The sequence below is a fragment of the Microcebus murinus genome, chromosome 16 (assembly GCF_040939455.1).
Source record: "Microcebus murinus isolate Inina chromosome 16, M.murinus_Inina_mat1.0, whole genome shotgun sequence".
Lineage (NCBI taxonomy): Eukaryota > Metazoa > Chordata > Mammalia > Primates > Cheirogaleidae > Microcebus > Microcebus murinus.
In genome coordinates, this window is record NC_134119.1 from 35,418,462 (window position 1) to 35,442,533 (window position 24,072).

The following is a 24,072-nucleotide window of genomic DNA, read 5'->3' on the forward strand; positions in this document are numbered from 1 at the left end:
GCTGACGCCACGGCACTCACTCTAGCCTAGGCAACAAAGCAAGACTCTGTCTCAAAAAAAAAAAAAAAAAAAAAAAAAATAACGACGTAGCTACTGTTATTGCCCGTCAATCTGAAAATGAGGAGACTAAAAGACAAGTAGCAAAGGTAGGATGGCCTGTAACTATATTTCGTAGTTAAGCCAAGTAGCACTGCCTCAATGCCCACTGCGTGTACGATGCCCCGCTGGCAGCGGCAAGACTCTCACGCCCACGGTGCTCTCCCAAAGGCCGCCCTTCCGCAAGCGTGTAGCCGCCACTACGGCGATTACACGCTCCCTAGGAGGCCCCCAGCCAACACAGACCCACAACGCTAAAGACACGCACAAAATCGCGCCCTTCGCGTCAATATGGTGGGGCGGGGTCACGTGGGCTTGGGGCGTGGCCAGAGCGCCCTCCAGGGACGCGTCGTAGGTCACGTGGTTCAGAGGGCGGAGACTATGGGGGCGTGGCCGCCACCCTGCCGGATCTGCCTAGGCAGAGGCTTCTCTCGGGCCACGCCCCCTGGGCCCCAGCGTGCTCGCGCGCGATTGCGGGGTGGAGCCTTCTTCGTGACCTTTCACCCCAGCATGGCTGCGCCCGTGGGACCCGTGAAGTTCTGGCGACCGGGTAAGGCCTTTGGCGGAACGCTGGGCAGATGCGGCGGCCTGACTTCGATCTTGGCGCAGCAGCCGGGGCCCTGGGGCCTGCGGACTTGCTGTCAGTCCTGACCTCGGCGAGCTAAGCACTGCAGTCTCTGTGCGGGTGGACTGTGCGTCTCAGGCCCCCACAGAGGTCCTGAGGGATTCGGGGACCCTTCTCTCGCCTCGGCGGAAACTCTGTGTGACCTTGCTCAAATCTCACAGCCTCCTCGGGCCTCGTTTATCTCGTTACTGATACTTGTCCTGCCCACTTTGCAAGATGGGGAATTCTAATGCCCTCACGTCTTGTTACCTCCCTGGGGCTGCACTGGGGCCCGACAGGTGATGCTGCTCAGGGCTTGGGAGCTCAAGCTGTGGAGTCAGACTACCGGGATTCGAATTTTCGTCTCCGTATTATAGTAGTAGGGTAACCTTGGGCAAGTCTCTTCACCTGTAAGGTGGGCAGAATAACAACATCTATCCTGTGGGCACAACGCGTTATCTGACTTAGAGTAAAGTGCTCATTAAAAAAGACAGAGTATTTTCTTTTAGAGTAATTCTTGTCCACCCCGAATATCTACCTGAAAGTGAACATTCTCCTTCATGTTACCTGCCACTCACTTCCTCTCTTGCAGACTAACATGAATCACAATCACAAAATGCTTTGCTTGTTTTGGTATTTTTATTCAATGAGTGTATGCCATACCACGCTAGATGCATTACTTCTTCCCCATCCATCAGTTTCTTGTTAGAAAACCAAGTTTCTTAACAGTTACCAGCTTGTTTTTTTCTCCACCACCTGCACCTCTGCAGGTCTGGATGTGCAAAGTATATTGCAGCAAAAATGATATGACACAGAGAAGGTAATATAAGGAAAGCTTTTAAAGGGTGTTTTAGAGTGGTTCCCTGAAATTCCCACCATGCATATGTGATGTGAGTGATAAACCCTAACAAGAGATGTACTTAATTTTTTAAAAAAAATCTGTAGTTTGTGACTTAGTAACAGTTTTATGATTCTGCATTTTAAGTCATTGGCCTGTTATCCATCCTGAGTTTTATTTGCAGCCCAAACTAAGATTTCATCAAGTAATGAGATATCTTTTATTTATTCAAGCCTTTAGTAACAGGTGAAAATGTTAAGTATACTAAAGGCCTGAATGAATTGTTGAAAATCAGACGTAGAGTACTGTTCTGGCTAAAGAGTGTGGAATTACTCGAAGAGTTCTATTCCAGATGACCAGGGATCTCCTCTCAGGGTGCTCTTTCTCTCTCAGTTCAATAAATGAGGCAGAATAAGGTGGTAAAGATTATGGGCTCTAGAGTCAGACTGTGGTCCCCATCTTGACTGCTACTTACTAAAAATCACAAAGTTGTTACTCCCTTAAACACAGAGCATATACTCTGAAGGAAAAACAAGCATAAGCAGCCAGAGTGGGCTGTGGGATATTTGTAGAGGGAAAGCAGCCCTGATGTTCTGGTTTGGCTGAATGAAATCTTTTGTAAAGAGAAGATATGCTCTTTATTGACTGACAGTAGCTCTTCTTGTAAAAGAGCTCATAATGGAATATGCTGAGATAGACTGGGCTATAGGTTAGAGACATGGGAGTGAGGGGGTAGTAAAGAAGACCCCCCTCCCCCAGCCACGGGTGGATTTTAACCCTGATGTGGAAGGAAATAAATGACCTTGTAGGAGCAGTGTTAAAATGTTCCAGAGAGAATGTGAAGGCTTACAGTGTGGTCTGGAAAGGAGGGCATTCAGGACAAAAACACAGCAGAAGAGGATAAAGTGTTTGCAATAGTTTTCTTGGGTAAAGATTACAAGAAATTAAGATGTAATGAGAGGCCAGGCGTGGTGGCTCACACCTGTAATCCTAGCACTCTGAGAGGCTGAGGTGGGAGGATCACTTGAACTCAGGAGTTTGCAAGAGCGAGACCCCGTCTCTACCAAAAATAGAAAAAATTAGCTGGGTGTGGTGGCATCCACCTGTAGTCCCAGCCACTTAGGAGGCTGAGGCAGGAAGATTGCTTGAGCTCAGCAGTTTGAGCTTGCATTCTACCCAGGGTGATGGAGTGAGACTCTGTCTCAAAAAAAAAAAAAAAAAAAAAAAGATGTAGTGATAATAAAGGAAGAAAGGAAAGGGAACCTGCTTCTTTGAGTACAGGCTTTGTTCCAGGTCCTGTTCTATCTTTTATCTTGTTGAAAGGAAGGTCAACATTTTGGCAAAAGCATTACAGCAGTGCCCCACTTACTGATTTTTGGCAATCTTGAACCTCTGGAACACAACTTTGTTCCTGGAAGTAAATGGAAAAGGGTCAGAGATCTAAAGCAGTGATGCTTAACTTAGCTCTAGGGAGTGCATGGACCCCCAGCATTTTATATTCTGGTATATTATATTCTGGTGCATTTTTGAGGAGAGGCAGTTCATAGCCTTTATCAGATTGTTGAAGGGATCTGGGACCCCTGAAAAAATGCAAAAATAAATCACAGAGCTGAATATTCTTGTCATAAAGCCCCAGTGCTTTCACAGATTCTGAGTTAAGAAGACTGGGGAGATGGTAGTTTTTGGTAATTATCCATGTAGTGCCCCCACTAGGAGGCTGTACAGCACATTATTGAACTTCTAGGGAGGATTTTTATTGATAAGGCAGCATAATCCAGTGTTGAACAGCTCTACCTTTTAGAAATATCTTCCTTATGTTGAGTTGATTCTGAACCTTGTGTCATTTGCTTTTTACTCCTAGTTCTGTCCTAGGACCATACAAACAAATCAGCATGAAAAGTCACGGAAGCTTATCCTAAATTTTGAACCCATTTTTCTCCTGAGACTTTTTCCTTTTCAGGCTAAAAGTCTATGGTACCTTCAACAGGTTTTCATGATGAGATAAGCCTTCCCTGTTCTTCACCATTCTGAGCACCAGTTTGTCATCCTTGTTAGCAAGAAGCTGTGGTGGTTATCTGTATTTAGTCTGCTCAGCAGGGCGGCTTCTGGGAATAGAATTTTCCATCGAACCACTCAGACTCTGTGGTTCCAGTGGGGCTGCCATTCACTGCGTCCCACTCTGCTGTCATGTTTGACTGGATCAGAGTGGACATTGGATCTAAGCTGGAGAAGAAGCCAGTCCCTGACTGTGCAGTATAAAAGAGCCTCCCCTACCCTCATACACAACACACACCTGGGACTCCTAGTCTCGCTTGCAGTTTCTTTATTTCTCTCCATAACATTTATGACCACTTCATGCACTGTTACATTCTACTAAGAGGTTTGAGCCAGTATCTGTATTGCTCACTGCTGTATTTCCAGCATTTAGAGTAGTGTCTGGCACAGAGTGGGTCCTCAGTCCATCTTTGCTGGGTGAGTTAATGAATGATTGGTAGAGGAGGTGTGAGCTTGAGCTCTGGCTCTGCCAGCAGCCTCATTTCCAGCTCCTATAGAGAAGCCAACCTAAGGGAGTGAAAGGAACCTGCAAGAGGTGTTAAGATGAGAGAAGGAGAAAGCCATGGCTGCTTTGAGTCCCCACGTGCTGTCGTCTCTGAGCCTTGTTGCCCTCCTACAGTAACAGGATTCATCCTTTTGCCTCAGCTAGTTCCTACTATGTTTCTTTCACTTCTGTTAAGAATTCAATAAGAATGTGGGCATAGAAACCAGAACTACAGACACTGTAATCTGTAATATACAGTTTTGGATGACCAATTTGGAGCCCAGTGAGACTGCCATCTCGTTTGTTCTTGACACTGCAGTGAAGCTTTTAGGGAAGAGTTTTGTGTTCTGATAGGTACTTTTCTAGATGCTTTCTTAAAGTTAAAGTTGAATATCTTTTAGTAGTTTGAGATTTAAAAAAAAACAGCATTGCTTCTTCGTCTTTGAAAATTTATAACCTTTACACCTCTTTCTGTTCACTGCATCAGAGAATCTGAAAAAACATTTCTGCTGCAGGTACAGAGGGGCCAGGTGTCAGCATCTCTGAAGAGAGACAAAGTATCACTGAAAACTCTGGGACCACCGTTGTTTACAACCCTTATGCTGCCCTTTCAATAGAGCAGCAGAGGCAGAAGCTGCCGGTGTTCAAGGTATGTTGAATAAGCATGTTCAGTCTGGGTGTGAATTGTGTGTCTCTAATAGCTTTGTGCTTGTCGCTGGGGGGATAATGTCATATTGCTCTCAATGATTTTTTTAGAGCACAGTGATTACAGAAAAACCCTTAATCCTAAGGGATTTCTTTTGAAAATATGTGTTTTAATCTTTTAAAATCTTGAAAGTTGTTAGATTATTTAGTTAGATCTTACATATTGGAAAATTGGAAGAATAGGAATGACATTCTTTTTTCCCTTCATTGCTTTCAATTATGGACAATTTCAAACATACAGAAAAGTAGAAAAAATAGCACAGTGAATGTTTTTATGTTTCCAGCTGCAACAAATTACCAGCATGACTAATTTTTGCTTTCTTTTAAAAGACATTCCTTTAAACAAGATTAATTGGGAATATAAAGTTGTTTCAGTTGAAGAGGTCAGTTAGTACTGTCACTTTTGCTGAGACAGTGACAGGATTTTGGTGTCATTACTGCGTGGCAAGGGCGTACATCCAGATACTCAATTTTATTAATGCTCTTGAAATGGATGTATGCATAGCTACAAGAGACCGAAGTATAAACTAGAATTCATTCAGAACATGTTTGATTGTGGTGAACCGTAGTTCTCCTGTACAGATGGACACAGTTGATGGACACACTTTCTCGCCATTGGCAAGTCCACGTGGGAAGCCAAATTAGGAAATGCAGAGCCAAAAGCAGATTAGATAAATTTGAAGGATATTCATTTCATACAGCCTCCTATGAGGGGTGATGAATAACTCCCTGCTGCACAAGATGTGTCTGGAATGACCCGAGTAGGTGTGGTCACCAGTACCTGCATCTCTTTCTCTTTCTCCTGGACAGTGCTGGGCAAAAGGTGCCAAGTTCTTTTTTTTTTTTTTTTTTGAGACAGAGTCTCGCTTTGTTGCCCAGGCTAGAGTGAGTGCCGTGGTGTCAGCCTAGTTCACAGCAACTCCAAACTCCTGGGCTCAAGCAATCCTCCTGCCTCAGCCTCCTGAGTAGCTGGGGCTACAGGCATGTGTCACCATGCCTGGCTAATTTTTTCTATATATATTAGTTGGCCAATTAATTTGTTTTTATTTATAGTAGAGACGGGGTCTCGAGCTTGCTCAGGCTGGTTTCGAACTCCTGACCTCTAGCAATCCTCCTGCCTCGGCCTCCCAGGGAGCTAGGATTATAGGCAGGAGCCACTGTGCCCAGCCAAGGGTGCCAAGTTTTTACATTCAGGGAGTTCCTTTGTCTAGACTCTGCTGATAATTCCTCTTCTATTAATATATTTTCTTGAAGTGGATATGAAACAGCAGTCTTCTTGATTTAGCCAAAGTGCCTTGATTGGAGTTTTATGTGGCTCCAAACATTGTAGTCACTTGAGGGTCTCTGGATTTCTTTCTCAAGTGACTAACCTCATTCATTATGTTAACGGTTTGACTCTCAGGAGATGAGGTGGTAGGTAGGTTCACTGTTGCTTCCTTACCACCGAGGGACGGTTTCAGCCATGATAAAGTGTCTGGACTCAGCTAGACTTCAAAGTTCAAACCTAAGTGTCACCATTTGCATGCTGTGTGACCTCACCTTATCATTCGGATTCCTTATCTATTAGATGGGACTAATAGCAGCTCCTACCTCACAGGATTGTTATAAGGACTGGATGAGGTAATTCGTGTAGAGCACTTAGTAAGATACCTGACATGTAGTAGATGCTCAAGTACAAGAGAAATTATTGTTTACCTGAATATTTAAATTTTGGCCTTTTTTGACTATTCTTTGTTGTCCAGCTTTGCTTATAAGATAGAATAAATGAAATGGCTAATGAAAAAAAAAGGAAAAGAAAACAGGAAGTTGAGAAACATTGATGAAATTAAAATGGTAAGAAGAAGAGTATAAGTTATTGATATAAAGCAAAACAGAGTTTAAGTATGGTTGAGTTAGAAATACATTTCGATATTCTTTTTAAAATTTACTTTCTTCTGGAAACGGCTCATTTTGCAATGTTTGTATATATTTGTTTAGGTCTTTTGAGACAATATATGGCTGTTTACAGTGTATGGTTATTCTTTTTCAGCTTAGGAATCATATTTTATACTTGATAGAAAACTATCAGACAGTGGTGATTGTTGGAGAAACGGGATGTGGGAAAAGCACGCAGATTCCTCAAGTGAGTACATATTTAATCTGTGTCTTTACACTTAGACTTGGTTGGATAGAGTTTGTAATTTGAGAATTGTCTTTACTATCATTTGCATTTTTAAAGTCTCCTCTCTGGAAATATTCACCTCAACTAGATATTTTTTATTAAACTTTTGAGCCTTACAGTTGTTTGATTAGTACTAGAGTAACAGTTTGTCCTTAGCTTATTATAATTCCAAAATAACCGTCCTCTGTAAGGAACAGTGGGGACTCATTCAAAGATATGTAATTTGTAGTTTTTGTCCAAATAATGACAATCGAAGAGGTAGGGCAAAATGTACCATTTTCTTTTCTTCTTTCTCTTTTGAGACAGAGTCTCACTTTGTTCCCCGGGCTAGCGTGACATGGCGTCAGTCTAGCTCACAGCAACCTCAAACTCCTGGGTTCAAGTGATCCTACTGTCTCAACCTCTTGAGTAGCTGGGACTACAGGCATGCACCACCATACCTGGCTAACTTTTTCTATATATACTTTTAGTTGTCCAGCTAATTTCTTCCTATTTTTTTAGTAGAGACAGAATCTCGCTCTTGCTCAGGCTGGTATCCAACTCCTGAGCTCAAACGATACACCCACCCTGGCCTTCCAGAGTGCTAGGATTACAGGCATGATCCACCACGCCCAGCCAAAATGAACCATTAATAGTTGTAAATAAAAATAGGCTTTTATAGAATTATGCAATGCTGTGCAAGAACCCTCTTTTATCAGAAAAATCATATGTGGATAGGAGTGGAAAGAAGGGTGAGGAGAGACCTTGGAAAGTTAATGGCATTTGAAATCAACCTTGAATGATTGATTAGTGGGAGCTGACTGGGAAGGTGTTTCAAGCCAGTGAATATTATGGTTAGAAATACTGGGGTGGAGAAGTGTAGGGTAAGTTCAGACTGTGTCTTAAGAACCTTGACTTGAAGAGTGAAGATTGATAATTAAGTGACCAGGGTTGAGAGACATTGGAGATTTTTCTTTCCTTTTTAATGTTAATTTTTATTAAAGTGTAAAGTACGTGCAAGAAAAGTGCCTATGTTATAATTGCACATCTTGATACATTTTTCACAAGTGAATACACCTGTGTTACCAGCACACAGTTCAAGAAACAGAACAAGCCCAGAATCCCGGAAGCCCTCTCGTGTTTCCTTCTAGTCTCTAACTGCCCTCTCTCTCCATCCCCACAGACATAAGCACAAAGGCAACTCTTATTTTGGCTTCTGACAGCATAGGTTAGTTTTGCCTATTTTTGAACTTTATAAAGGAATAATATAGCTTCTTTTGTTCAATGTTATGTGTGAGAGTTTTCTCTGTTGTTGAGTATAGCTGTGGTTTTGTTCATTCTCATTGCTGTGTAGCAGGGGACAGCAGGTTACAGCTCTTGGCCCAAATCCAGCTCTCTGCCTGTTTCGACAAAGAAAACCTCGCTGGCACACAGCCAGATTTGCTTATTGACATATTGCCCACAGCTGCTTTCATGCTATAACACAGACTTGGGCAGTGCAACAGAGACCCTAAGGCCTTCAGAGCTTAAAAATTTACTATCTGGCTCTTAAACAAAAGTGTTTGCCAATCCTTGCTATGTAGTATTCAACTGTATTGGTAGTCCATGGTTTATTTATCCTTCCTAGTGTTGATTGACATTTGAGTTCTTTCCAGTTTTTAGTTATGAATAGTGTTGCTATGAACATTCTTGTTGCTTGTCTTTGGTGAACACATGTACATATTCCTGCTGGGCTGTACCTAAGAGTAGCATTGCTGGATCCTATGTTCAACTTCAGTAAATAATGTCTATTATCAGAGTGGTTGTATCCTTGTAGGGTTTCTGAGCATGTAAACAGCATCATGAGCTGAGTTTTAGGGAAGTTTTTAAATTCAAATACAAGGTGACTTAGCAACTGCAGGAGGCAGGCCATAGGAGGCTATTGCAGTGGTCTAGGGAAGAGTGGTATAATTGGGTCCTTGATTAAGAGGTGATAGTGGGGTAATCTGGAGAGGATAGGAATGAGAGCAATTTTAGAGTTTGGGTCTATAGAAATTAGAAACTGGTTGGATATTTACGATGACAAAGGTAAAGGGATGTTGCCTTGGAGAATAGTGGTAGTGCTAAATATGATAGAAAAGTAAAGATTTTTTTTTTTGAAATTAATGTGTTTGATTTTTAAATAGACTTATTTTTTTCCTATATCATTGATGGTCTTTAATGACATCATTACTAATATGAAAATTGTATTGGGAGTTTGAAACTTGGCAGAGGTCACATGTAGAGGATATGGACATGGGATTGTCCACGTGTTGATGGTACAACATCTTGATACATGCAGGAGTGAGAGGGAACAGAAAGATATGAGAAGAGAACAAAAGACAAAGCCCTGGGGGCATCAACATTTAGGTGTCAGGAGCAGAAAAGAAATAGACTGGCAGCCAGGGAAATGGTAGAAGAACCACGAGACTGTCCATGGTCAGAGAAAGCAAAAGAGGAGTGAGGTTTCTGGAGAGGTGGGTAGGTGGCAGTGGGTGGGGAACAGGAGCCGTGATTCAGTCCTGGGTTGTTGGTCTTGGAGAGAGCAAGTCCAGTGGTAGGGTTTTACGGTGAGAGATTCCCAGGGGAAGGTGATGAAATCCCTTTGCATTTTTGAACATATTAATGATATATTATTGACTGCCTGGTCCAGACTTGTGGCTATGACAACATCTCTGTGTGATTCTCAGTTCCTTTGGCTGCTCCCCCCTTCTTATTCTGAATAATGAGTTTAGGTTGGGACGCAGACATAGGCATTTTTAAAAAGTCACCCCAGGTGATCTAATGTGCAGTTAGGGAAGGGTAGGCAGAAGGGAATGACCTAGCAGAGAAATGCATTTTGAAATGCAGACAGTGGAGGAAGTGGTGGCCTGCAGGAAAAAGGTATCTGAGTGTGCAGAGAGCATCAAGAGCCCAGCAAGTTACTTGAGTCTTACAGAGAGACACAGGAGAAGGGCCAGTGATTATTATTTGGAGAGTAATATAATAATCATAGTAACAAGTAATTATAATAATAGTAATAAGTAATTATAATATAATAACAGTGATAAGTGCTATATAAAGTGAGCACTTTACATGTGTTGATCTATGATCTGTCACATCTGTCAGATCCTCAAAGACCGTATGAGGTAGGTACTATTATTACAGTTTACAGGTGAGGACACTGCAGAGTAGTCAGGTTAGGAATGTAGAACAGAGGTAAAAGGCCGTGTGATAGTCCATAATTTTAGTTTGTTTTGGAATTCGTTTGTGGTTGTTTAGTTAGCCTAGGATAAACTGTGTCTGGTAACAAAGATCCTGAAAATCTCAGTGGCTTAAAAACACAAAGGTTTATTTCTTGCTCATATTATGTGGTCATCTTGGGTTGGCTTTGAGGCTACTCCGTGTCATCATCGGGACTGAGGCTGATGGTGCAGCTTTCATGTGGGACTTGTTGATCTTGTGGTACATGGCAGAATCTTGAGATGGTGCCTAAAACGTGTGACCCAAAGTGGCCCTTCTGCTCATATAGCATTGACCAAAGCAAGTTACATGGCCAGGCTAGATAGCACAGGGTAACAATGTATAAATCCTCCCACAGGGATGGGTAGCACACATTTGGAACAATGCTAATTATATCACAACAGTCTGGATGTTTACCCCAGTGAGGCATAGCTACCAGGGAACAAGCAGAGCCTGCTGGGGGCTGAGTTTGGGGAAAGATGGTGAGGAGAAAACAGAGTAGGGGCTGAGTTTCCTAGTTGGGTAATACGGCAGCAAATGAAGGAAGGGTTTTCTTTTGTTTGTTTTCAAGTCTTTTGCCCATTTTTAAATTAGATTATTTTTTGCTATTGAGTTGCTTGAGTTCCTTATATAACATATTCTGGTTTTTAGTTTGCATATATTTTCTTCCATTCTGTACATTATCTCTTCACTCTGTTGATTGTTTTCTCTGCTGTGCAGAAGCTTTTTAGTTTGATATGATCCCATTTGTCTATTTTTGCTTTTTGTTGCCTATGCTTTTTTTTTGAGAGACAGAGTCTCACTTTGTTGCCCAGGCTAGAGTGAGTGCTGTAGTGTCAGCCTAGCTCACAGCAACCTCAAACTCCTGGGCTCAAGTGATCCTCCTGCCTCAGCCTCCCGAGTAGCTGGAACTACAGGCATGCACCACCATGCCCAGCTAATTTTATATATATATATATTAGTTGGCCAATTAATTTCTTTTTATTCATAGTAGAAACGGGGTCTCTCTTTTGCTCAGGCTGGTTTTGAACTCCTGACCTTGAGCAATCCACCCACCTCTGCCTCCCAGAGTGCTAGGATTACAGGCATGAGCCGCCGCACCTGGCCTGTTGCCTATGCTTTTGAAGTCTTATCCAGAGAATCCTTGCTCAGATCAATGTTGTGAAGCATTTCCCCTGTTTTTTTCTAGTAGTTTCATAGTTTTGAGCACCTTACATTTATGTCTTTAATTCATTTTGATTTTTGTATAGGGTAAGAGATAGGGATTTAGTTTTATTTTTCTGCATGTGGATATCCAGTTTTCCCAGCACCATTTATTACAGAAACTGTCCTTTTTTCAATGTGCAGTTGGCTGTACATGCATGGATTTATTTCTGGGTTCTCTTTTTTGTTCCACTGGTCTATGTGTCTGTTTTTATGCCAATACCATGCTATTTGGTTACTATACCTTTGTTGTATATTTTGAAAATCAGGTAGTGTGATGCCTCCACACCTTGTCTTTTTTTTTTTTTTTTTTTTTTTTACATAATGCATCAGTATCATTCTTTATTCAGTTCCAAAGGTTCCAGTATGTGTACATAGTTTATTTTACCAATTCTCAGTGGTGGACATTTAGGTTGTTTCCACTTTTGTATTGTCATGATGATGCAGTGAGTCAGTTTGCAGATATATTAGCTTGTACGCATGTAGGTGTATTTATAGAATAAATGTAGTTATGGAATTACTGGCTCAAAGCACATGTGCATTTGAATTTAATTATTTTATGGAATTGTATTTTATTATAAGCACTTTTTTTGAATAGGAAATGTATTTGTTAATACGTGGTATAAAATTTAAAAAGAACAAAGGAATGAATGGTGGAGAGTGAATCTCCTAAGCTTTGCTGTTGACAATGACTAGATCACCGTGATAGATTGTATTAGTGGCCCAAATATTTGCTACCCCTCCTGTGGAGGATTATTCCCTTTTCTCCTGGCCATTCCATTTCCCTTCTCTGGGACAGTCACTGTTTCCAGCTTACTGTGAAGCTAAATTTGAGTTATGGCCTAGGAAGATTGGAAAGGCTGAGAACTGAAGGTTACAGCAAGTATATGAAGCAGGTTTTTCTCAGTAAACTATTTTGCTGGATTTATAGAGTATCTTTCCTTGGAAAAGTACAGCATGCTAAAGCACCAAAGACTTACTAGTTTTAAAATTCCACAAACTGTATGTGGAACCTAGATGATATTTTTTACTCTGTCAAAAAAATGGGCTATAAGAACAAGCTCTTCTTAACTACAGTTTTTATCAGTACTGTTATTGATTATTGGTGGAGTTCTTCCTAATTCTATCTTTTAGCTAGAAAGATCAGATTTTTTAGGTCCTTGAAGAGTGGAGAACTGAGGTGGAATTTAGCCCACGGTTTAGTGATCTTCCTCCATGACACCCCTGTGCTGTTTTTTGTTTTGTTTTTTTTTTGACAGTTCAGCTCTGTTGCCCGGGCTACAGTGCCATGGTGTCAGCCTAGCTTATAGCAACCTCAAACTCTTGGGATCAATCAATCCTCCTGCCTCAGCCTCCCAAGTAGCTGGGACTACAGGTGCTTGCTACAGGCCCAGCTAATTTTTGTTTCTATTTTTAGTTCCTGGCTAATTTTTTCTATTTTTGGTAGAGACGGAGTCTTGCTCTTGTTGAAGCTGGTCTTGAACTCCTGACCTCAAGCAATCCTCCTGCCTCGGCCTCCCAGAGTGCTAGGATTATAGGCATGAGCCACTGTGCCCAGCTCCCTCTCTGCCTCTTGACATGAGCACAACACCTGCTTTTTCAGTATCTTTAAATTTCCACCCCTCTGCAATCATCAGCTTGCAGTAGAAGTCTGACTCACAGTGTATTGAGGTAGTTAGTTTCATGGATAGGTTGTTTATTTTTATGAAAATTATTTTTCTTTCACTTAACACTATTACTGAGACATTAACTATGCATGTTTGAATTTGGATGATAGATTGTGTCCCAGTTATGTGTCATGGCTTTGGTTTACTGAGCTTGAATTCTAGCACTTAGATTTTTATCCATTTCCATGGACAAGTTATGTGACCTCTTTGTTCTCTCATGTATGTATTATTGGTAATGATGTATGTTGCCTTCCTTATAAGATTTGTGAGGATTAAATGGGGCAATGGGGCTGGGTGCAGTGGCTCACGACTATAATCCTAGCACTCTAGGAGGCTGAGGCGGGAGGAGTGCTTCAGGTCAGGAGTTCAAGACCAGCCTGAGCAAGAGTCAGACCGCCATCTCTACCAAAAAATAGGAAATATTAGCCAGCTGTGGTGGCATGTGCCTGTAGTTCCAGCTATTGAGGAGGCTGAGGCAGGAGCAGGAGTTTGAGGTTGCAGTGAGCTGTGATGATGCCACTGCACTCTAGCCCAGGTGACAGAATGAGACCTTGTCTCAGAAATAAATAAATAAAAATAAAATAAATGGGGCAGTGCCTGTAAGGTACTCAGCATAGTTTCTGGAACTTAGTAAGGTACTTGTGAATCTTAGCTATTTTCCTTGTAGTTCTGTTTTTGTATTTGCATTGATGGGGTAGTTGGTGATATTTTATGTGTATGTTTAATACAAGAGCCACTTTATAGTTTTTATAGCGAAAAACATTTTCTAAAACAATTCTTCAGTCATTTTTAAACTTTATTTTTAACTATTTTTAGACTAATAGAAAAGTTGCAAAAAAAAAAATTAGAGAATTCCCTTATACCTTCACCCCACTTCTTCTAGTATAGTAATCAAAAGCAGGACGTTAACATGGGTATAAGACTAGACTACAGATCTTACGTAAATCTCATTGGTTTTCCTGCTAATGTTCATTTTTAGTTCGAGATCCTACTCTACGTTTAGTTATTTCTCCCTTGTCTCCTCCAGTTTGTGAGAGTTACTCAATCTTTCATCATCTTTCAGGATCTTGACATTTTTAAAGATTAATGGGTGTTTATTTTGTAGAATGTCCCTAAATTTGGGTTTATGTCATGTTTTCTTATGATTAGAAGGAGCTTATGCATTTTTGGCAAGAATACCACAGAGATGATATTGTGTCTTTACTGCATCTTATCAAGGGGTTTGTGATGTTGATGTATCTTGCACTGGTGATGTTAACCTTGGTCACATGGTTAAGGTGCCAGGTTTTCCTCCAAAGCTATTGTCTTTCCTTTTCAGTTGATATATATCATGAGGGAAATACTTTCAGTCTGCAAATAATCTGTTTTTCTTCAAACTTTCACCTACTAATTTAGCATCTTGTCTGCAGCAGTGATGGTTTTCTTTTTTCCTCTTTCCCACTCCCTTTATTCAATAGACTCTTCTGTCAAGAAGAACTGTCCTTTCTTCCCTATTTGTTTATTTGTTAGATTGTTTGTGAATGTCAATATGGATTCATAGATACTTATTTTTTACTATGGGTTAAAATTCAATATTATCATTTTTTTGTTGTTGTTCCTCAAATCATTCATCTTTGATCATTAGGAGCTCCTTTGTTTTAGCTTCTGTTTTCTTATAAAAAAAAAAAAAAGCCTCCATCCTTTTTTTGACTACTTCCATACTTTCTAGCACCACAAGCTGTTTCAGGGTCCTCTTTTCCCGGAACAAGCACTGGCTCCTTTTATCGGAAAACAGTGTTTAGGAATCAAGATCTGGATCCCAGCATGCTCATTGCTACTGAGATATCACTGCCATGAGTCTCAGTGAGCAGGCTTGGGAAATATATGTATGAATATTAACCCATACATATGAAAGCATCTATAAATCTGTGTTTGCCTCTCTCTATATTAAACATCAGGTGATTATACTGATACTTCTGATTCCAATCCAATACCACAGGGCTCGTTTTAGCTTTTCCTTATTTATAACTTTTCATCAACAGTGAGAAACTCAGTCCTCATTATCTACAATATATTTGCAAGTTCATTTAATTCTAGTATGCACATAAAATAGTTTCAGAATTGCAAACTCATACCCCTATTTGGGTATTCACTAAGATTTACTAACTAGATTACAGCATTTATGTACAGTTCTTTTTATCTGTAGCCTTAAAGCATGCAGTCAGGATACTGTGTCCCATCATTACTCAGATTAGTTCTTTTCTTCTCCGCTGGCTTTAGTGTGAGTTTGGTTATGTTAGTCATTTGTAATACAGAAAGGCTGATTTGTTAATGTTTTATTTCCTCTTGGTTTCTCTCCACATTCTGGTTGGTTTTATTTGTCTTTTGGATATTTAAAGAGTATGGGAAACATGACTATGATTCTAAGTCAGAGCTACATGAAAAGATCTGTTTGGAGCATTCCACTCCTTCTTCATCTCTGTCACCCTGTTTCCATTTCCCTTTCTTTCTGCCCCTTTCCCACCCATTCCCTGTAGACAACAGTTTTCTTTAGTTTCTGTATTATCCTTCCTTTATTTCTTTTGAACAAATGAGCAGATACATGCAGTAGCTTTTAAAATCTTTTTTCTATTAACGAAATAGTGTATAGTCATTGTAAAACAATTAGACATTTAGAAAAATATGTAACTCTGATAACTACTTTTATTCATATTGGATTTTAAGTGCATATAATTGAATAAATAAATGTATATCAAATAAGTAATAAATCAAATAAATACATTTACTAAAATTAGATATATGTCAATATAATCTAATGGCATATATTCATATATATAGAATCTAACTTTTTATTTAATTTGACTAAAATATATTATATAATTGATATTTACATTGTGCTATCTCTGCATGTACTTTAAGATTGTTTGTTCTGCAGATTTAGCACTATTCTGAGTGGCCCATGTATAATTTTTTGTTCTGTGAGGCATCTGTAATACATGGAAATTTTGTGGAACGGGGGTTCATAATGCTAAATTTGTGCCTTGGTTCTTCTGTTGATCAGCATTGATGTGAACTTAAGTAAACTACCTAACATTTCCAAGCCTCAGATCCTTCATCTGTATAACAGTTTTCAAAATTTTACTTGGACAAGAACTTTGCTATTTCCTTTTTCAGTGATTTTAATACAGTGCTGGGGCACCTTGGGGGAGATTGTTTCTGGAGAAATGGTATCAGATGTATACTTAGATGTGATTTTGTTTGTAGTACCTTGCAGAAGCTGGCTGGACCGCGGAAGGAAGAGTAGTGGGAGTGACCCAGCCTCGGAGAGTGGCTGCTGTTACAGTGAGTTTCTTTTTGTATTGCAAACATTCTGTCTATATCTTCTATTTCCGTGACTTTTTCCATTTCCTAAAAGCTCCAAATAGATAGAAGTTGCTCTTTAAGAATTTAATTATTCAGTTTAAAAAGAACTATGATTTGAATGTTTTTGTAAAACTGATACCTGCACATTGTGAACATTTTAAGTAATAGTGCTGAGGAAGTAAAAACAAATTTAAAAAAATCCAAAATTTCATCATCCAGCAAAAACATCATGAATATTTGTGAACATCATTCCAAGCTTCTCTTAAAGGTAAAGATGAATGGTTGGCTGGCTGGACATAAATAATTTTATTAATAAAAATGGGGTCATAACCATATATTTGTTTTTGTCGAATTTAACACAATAGGAAACTGAAGTGAAGCAAGAGTAGTTACCAAACTTTAGACAAGTGTTTGTTCACCACAAGAGAATTTACTGAAGCTTGAAAAGTAAGAAAAAAGATTACAAAAAACCCCAGGGTGTTACATGTCTTTCAAACTACATGGTATAGTTTCTTGTTATGAAAGAAGAAGAAATTAGCATACATATTCTTCTTTCTACTCTTCCTCCATTTGTAGATATACTACTGTTATTTTCATTTCAAGATTTTAAGATACATGTTTGTAAGCATAATCCCCACAGTTGTTTAACCTTAATTACTGTATAAATGGATTGAATGCTTATCACTAATTATTTTCCATGGTTTGGCCAACCTGAATTACACATTTCATTTTATTTCTTGATTGGCTGAATTTTATCATTCAGTATTTTTTTTTAACATGCTTGAGTATGTTTGATTGTGGTTTTGTTGATTTAAAATTCTTGATTTACACACTCTTTCCCTGGGAACTGTGCAGACTTTGCCTCACTGCCTTTCAGCATTGAGGATCACTGTATGGAAGTCTATGGTTCAGCGGGGCTTCTTCCCCACCTTCTTACCTTACTTTTTCTAGTTGAATACTTATAAGATTGCTTTTTCACCAGGGTATGTCTTGATGCTGATTGTTTTGTCTCAGATTTTTTCTAAATATGGAAAAACACTTAATCTTCAGGTTCAAATCGATCTTTATATTGGGCAGGTTTTCCTCTGTTATATCTTAGCATATATTTCTGTTCTGTTTATTTTATTCTCCTTTCTAAGAGCATCAGTTAAGTGTATGTTTGCTCTCCTTTGTCTGTTTTTAGTATTTATCACCATCTCTGGATCATCTGCTCCTCTCCAGTTTGTGGGGTTTCTTCAAACCTATCCAAAATGTTCATGGTTGTTTTTAGTAAAATTTATTCTATTTTTGTTCCTTTACATCTGTACCCGAGTCTCTCAATCCTGTCTTTGAATGATTTTTTTCTTTTTTTTTTTAATAGAGAAGTGTGTATTTAGAATGAGAAGAGGTATTACAGTACATTTCAAATTTTAAAAGATGATAATGCCACAAACATGAAAAAAATCCAGAAAAAACAACAGTATTTTTATCAATTAACTGCCTAACATTTCTGTGAACCTTATTTCTCTGAAATTTGTGGATGCATTCCTTGATCACCTTGTCACATGACAGTGATTTTCTATTATTTTCCTGTAGTGACAGTAGAGTTACATTTTACTCTTTCCTCTAGTATGGTTAATTCACTTTTTATTATTGACGGTGTAGAGAAGTTCCTTTAGCTTTGTGACTTGTTATTTGTAGCAATGTGTAAATTTGGGGGATTGTTGTGAAATTTGGGAAAAACTTTCCTCTAGCTTCTTTCATATCTAAGCTCTGAGATTTGGAGGACTTCCCCAGGCTGTCTTCTGCCTTGTTTATTTGAGATCTTGTTTCTCCTTCATTCTGCTTTGACTTTGTATCTCTTCCCTTAACCTCTTTTTAGCTTAACTTTTTGATTTCTTTGAAACAGGATTTCTTTGGCTGAATTCTACTTCTGTTTCTTTGGATAATACTTCTAGTTTCTTTTAAATTGTTCTTTTGTTCATGTTCCTTTCCTCTTTTTATTCCTTCTTTCTTGCCCAGCTTTCATGCAATGGGCTTGTGTTAATACTTTTGTGATAATTACTCATCTTTGAATGGGGCCACTGGCCCCTGCAAGATTGTGAGGTTGTGCTAGTTTGGATAATGCATGGCTCCCCAATGCTCTTTTCGTCCTTCGTTGAGTGGGGTATGAGGGTGAGGATCTGGTGGTGCACTCTGTAGTGATATGAGGGGTCTTTATGGTTCAGGATAAAATTCTTCTGGCACTTTGACTTGGAATTTGATACTTGCTGCCTGCCTGCCTGCCTTCTTCTAATCCTCTCCCCTATGATTCTTTGCTATCAAGGTGGGCCACTGTTCTGACATTTCCTATGTCTCCTTGACCTGAACACACTGTTGTTTCTTGTCTTTTTAATACAAGGATTGTGGCCCTGCGTTTTAGGGTGGTGACACTTATATTAAGGTAGCCAGTAGTCTGCACTTGTTGTGAGGAGGCCTGGGCCTCTTTCCTTCTAGATTCAGACCTCACAGTGTTTGGCCGCTGTGCTTTCTGGTGTATTATTTGGGCTTGTGTCTGTCTCCTTTCATTGAAGATGAAGTTTATTGTTGATAATATGTTTAAATTCTTTTGTTGGTTTTAAATTAGCTTTGAGAGAAGGAAGTGGGGGCAAAAGTACTCTTATTTTGCCATCTTTACCTGGACAAGAAATTAATTCTGTTTTTATTTTGTATGGAGGGTTTTTTTTTTACTTTTTAACTTGTCTGTATTTGTTACAAGTTTTAAGTGGATTGTGACTCGGGCACTACATTTCTATTCACAAGCCTCACTTTTCAAAACAGTTTCACAACACATATGGGTAGGGCTTATAATTTTGCTCCTCTAAAGAATACTTTTTCTTTGGAAAACAAACCCTGTGTAGAGTTTCAAGTTGCTTTACTTTAAACATACTTATTTCTAGAGGACTAGTAGTACATGTAGCTGTGTGGAGTTTTAATTATCGTGTAATCCTTTTTCCTGAAGTCCATTTTAGAATGGTGTTGAAGTTAGAAATTATTGATAAACATTTACAAGGTCTGTCTGTGTGTGCCACGCTGTGTGTATGAAAATGGGGTAACAGTTTGGAAACTATGTTGCAATGCTAGAGTTAACCTTTTATGTCACTGAAAGGTGACTCAGTTACCTAAAAATTAGAGCAATTTTTCCTGTTTGTGGTTTGGAATCCCACCTCTTAATCAGTTTGCATTTTAGCTTCAAATTTGTAGCCATGGATAACTTCCATGAAACCACAAGCTTTCTCTTGAAAGAACAGTGTATAAATTAACCATGTAATATTAATAGAGCTGCCAAGTTTGAAATGCTGCATCTCAGAAAGTACTTTGTGTGCAGACTACACTCTGAGAACAATCTCAGAGCCTAAAAACAGGTTGCATAAGCGATTGCTTGATCATTGTGAAGAAGCAGTTAGTCATGAGTATGTTTGTCGGACTCATGGTCTAGGTTTGGCTTCAAGACCAGGCCCTTCTTGACCTGTGATTCAGAACAAGCTCTAATGCCTGTCTTATTTCAGTTTCCTCATTTGTAAATGTGGGGATGTCTTACCTATCTCATGGGCTGTGTGTATATTTAATAAGCTACAATTTGTGAAAGCTTAGAGCACAGTACTTGCCAGGAGTAGGTGCTCAGTGACTGGCTGTCAAAAAGATAATGTTTGTCCAGCCAAATTGATGAGGTTATTAGTGAGGAGCAGAATTTAAACAATAGAGATAAAAATCTATTAAAAAGCCAAATAGATTCTGAGAAACCTCTAGCAACGGGGGGGAAAAAAAGCCAATAGAATATGACCTAGTGTGCTTATAAATGATACAATTTTTAAAAAGTTTGAAAATAAACATATATACTTTATATAGAAAATGTATACAAATATCGAAGGAATAAGAATAAACAAGGCCGGGCATGGTGGCTCACACCTGTAATCCTAGCACTTTGGGTGTCTGAGGCAGGAGGATGGCTTGACACCAGGAGTTTGTCACCAGCCTGAGCAAGACTGAGGCCCTGTCTCTACAAAAAATAGAAAAATTAGCTGGATGTGGTGGTGCCTACCTGTAGTCTCAGCTACTTTGGAGGCCGAGGCAAGAGGATCGCTTGAGCGCAGTAGTTTGAGGTTGCCGTGAGCTATGATGACATCATTGTACTGTAGTCCTAGTCACAGAACAAGATCCTGTCTCATAAAGAGAGGGAAAAAAAAAGAATAAACAGGTTTGGCTTTTACTTTATAGACCCATAAAATGATTATATTTTTATGGAGAGGATTCGTTTATTTATGTTCAGTCTTATAAGCCTATTTTTTCTGTAAGTTCCCAGTATCTTTATGCACACATTCTCTATTTGTACCATTTTCCAAGATTTATAACATAGTGTATAGAGTTGAAATTGAAACAATAACAAAACTGTCCTGGTGAAATGCTGGTTTTTGGGGTTGAGGATGAATTTCTGGTTTCGTAAGATATTTTGAAAGACTGTGTGGTATATACCAGCCAGTGGATGATTGATTCTGTTTTGGCCTTCCAGATCTGTGATTTCAAGTTATTAGGCAGAGCCACTTCTGATCCTCATCTGCTCTTCAGTGTCTTAAACGCTGATAGGAGATAATGCCTGGTTGTAGTTGGTCAGAAGCTGAGTGCAGGGAGCCTCTGCGTTCCCGAGCCTGGAGCTGCTGGGGTGGAATGGCTAGATCAGTAAGCTCTGCCTCAGGATACCTCCTGTGCCAGCCACATTCCAAACTCAGGACTCTGGAAGTGGGTGGGTTAGGGGAGAGGCAGTCGCCTCACCTGGAAAAGAGAGAGACTGAACTCCTTCCTTCCATGAGGGTTGGTGTGCCAGGTCCCTGGGAAACCTCTATTAATATTGTTTCCCTTCGTTTTTTTTTTTTTCCAGTTAGGTAGTTTATGTAGTGAATGTTAAACTCTGTTTTCTTTTAAATTAAACTAAATGATAAGCATTATTATTCTTCCACTTTTATGCTTATTTATTATTTCAAGTATTTTCTTTTCTTTCTTTCTTTTTTTTTTTTTTTTGAGACTGAGTCTGGCTCTGTCATCCTGGGTAGAGTGTAATGGCATGATCTTAGCTCACTGCAACCTCAAACTCCTGGGCTCAAGGGGATGATCCTCCTGCCTCATCCTCATGAATAGCTGGAACTGCAGACATGTGCTACAACACTCAGCTAATTTTTTCTATTTTTGGTAGAGACAGGGTCTTATTCTTGTTCAGGTTGGTCTTAAACTCTTGACCTCTAGCAATCCTCCTGCCTTGGCCTCTCAGAGTGCTAGGATTATAGGCATGAGCCACTACGTCTGGCCTCAAATGTTTTCTATTAATAAGTTAATACCCTTTGATTGGCCCTTTTGGAGGAGTGCAGGGATTCTGTCATTGGATTCTTTTCTCTTTCCTACACTCACATTTAATTTGTCATATATTGGTGGGTGAAATTCTATCTGTGGATAGAATTTATGGTCTTCATAATATATTATTGATGTTGTCTTCTACTTTTACTTTATTATGTTAGCTTGGATCCTTTATTAATCTTCTCATGCACTCATCTGCCCCTTTTTTCCAAGCAAGTCTTTACTTCCCCTTTTAGTGGTTTTGGTAGCTGGGACACTGGTGTGAATTGTTTTAAGTGTCTGGCTCTTGAAGCATTATCCTTTTGTCTCCAAAGAGAAAATAAACTTGGCCCAGTGTTGAATTTGATCATTCCTGTTCTCTTGCTTTCGTGGTCCAGTGTAGTAGGCTTTGTTTTAAGGCATGGAGATGAAAAGTTGTTGCTGGTTGGTGTGCTCTTTCTTGAAGAACAGGGTGAATTTTATTTTTTTTACTTGCCTTTTTGCTTTCGCCACCAAATTTAGAGCTGAACTTGTGGCTGAACTTTAATAACTTTGGCATATCTATGTTTTTAAATTTTCCTTATTGGCCTTGATATTTTATTTATAATTTCTTTAATCTTTATCTGTAACATCTTTAAGTGATTTCTTTTTTATTATGTATGTTCTTATATGTTGCTCCAAGACTATTATAGAATGAACTGCAATACATAAATGTATGAGTTATTAACAAAACTTATATCATGCTTTTTCTCTTATAACCTGCCCCTTCTCGTTTTTTACTATGTTCACAAACTACTGTATTTAAAAAGTAAATGACCTTTAGATTTTCCATAGTGTGTGCTCTGTGCAGTAATTTCTATGTCTCTATTTTCAGCATGATCTTTCTTCCCAAAGGTTGCAGGGAGAGTGGCTGAGGAAAGGGGTGCAGTGCTGGGCCATGAGGTGGGCTACTGCATTCGCTTTGATGACTGCACCGACCTGCTGGCTACAAGAATTAAGGTGAAGTTCTCAAGCTGCTTTTCCGAGTGTAAATACAGAAGATTATTTTGGGGGAATTTAAAATACCTCTCACTGTTATACAAGATACTGGTACCATGACAGAAAGTGTACCAGAAATCATCCTGGTTCTCAGGGGAGTTAGTCTCCTGGGAGATACAGAACTCTTTCAGAGAGTCTATGAATCTTCACCCAGAAAGGAACTTGGAAGAAGGTTTAGCACTTGGTTCTACAGATGAAGAGGTTGAAAGCCTGGGAGGTTGAATGACTTGCCTAATGTTATATGCCCATTGGTGATCAAATGATGACTCAAAGCTGTCTTTTCTTACGTGTGTTTTATTGTTTTTGCACTAACTCAGATAGCTATCTCACTATAGAAACAAGCCTGTAAAAGACTTACGAACAGGAAAATAGTAGTATATGTTGATAAAGCATAGAACTCCTAAATATCGTTTTCATTACTTAGAACTTTCCATTTTTATGTGATAAAAGATTTTATAGATGTGTTTTTGACCTAGTTGCTAATATTAAAATATTAGTATTAACCCTAATCAGTGTATAATCAACTCAACAGGGTGTCTACCACATACCATTATGCCAGAATCAAAGTCTAATCATATAGTGCAATAAAACAGTAAATGAAAATGCTTTGATGAAATGAAAATTGGTTATTAGAATCTCATTTACTTCTCAATTTGCAACGGGAAAATTAAAAATAATCAGATGAGCTAAGTGATGATTTATGTAATGAATCAATGTATGATTGATTGATAATGAATCATTACATAAATCAGTGTAATGATTTATGAAAATATGGACCCTGTTTTCCAAATTTCTGTATTTTGTTACCTTTGACATTAATTTTACAAGGTAAAGGGAATATTCTTCTGTACCATCTAATATATATGAACTAGATAATTTTCAGTAGATTATATAACTTTGTGGTTCTTTTTGAGTCTTTCATAAAAGGTTTATATATTCCATTTGGTTATAATTTTTTTTTTTTGGCATGGAGTCTCACTTTGTTGCCTGGGCTAGAGTGCTGTGGTATCAGCCCAGTTCACAGCAACCTCAAACTCCTCGGCTCAGGCGATCCTTCTGCCTCAGCCTCCTGAGTAGCTGGGACTACAGGCATGCGCCACCATGCCTGGCTAATTTTTTCTCTATATATTTTTAGTTGTCCTGCTAATTTCTTTCTATTTTTAGTAGAAATGGTGTCTCACTCTTGCTCAGGCTGGTCTCGAACTCCTAAGCTCAAAGGATCCACCTGCCTCGGTCTCCCGAAGTGCTAGTATTACAGACGTGAGCCACTGCGCCCAGCCTTATTTGGTTATAATTTTAAGGCACTTAGTTCTTGAC

General features: G+C 39.2%; 1 protein-coding gene across 2 annotated transcripts in view; it reads left to right on the forward strand.

Annotated features, from left to right (window-relative positions):
• Window positions 1–585: 585 nt before the first annotated feature.
• DHX35 (DEAH-box helicase 35) overlaps window positions 586–24,072 on the forward strand; it is a 68,417-nt gene continuing 44,930 nt past the window's right edge. For both annotated transcript variants that reach the window (XM_012755097.2, XM_076011118.1), the window contains exons 1-5: window positions 586–646; window positions 4,593–4,726; window positions 6,812–6,904; window positions 16,276–16,353; window positions 22,612–22,716. In XM_012755097.2, coding sequence (XP_012610551.1) covers window positions 607–646; window positions 4,593–4,726; window positions 6,812–6,904; window positions 16,276–16,353; window positions 22,612–22,716 — 450 coding nt within the window. In that variant the 5' untranslated portion in view covers window positions 586–606. The remainder of the gene's footprint in view (window positions 647–4,592; window positions 4,727–6,811; window positions 6,905–16,275; window positions 16,354–22,611; window positions 22,717–24,072) is intronic.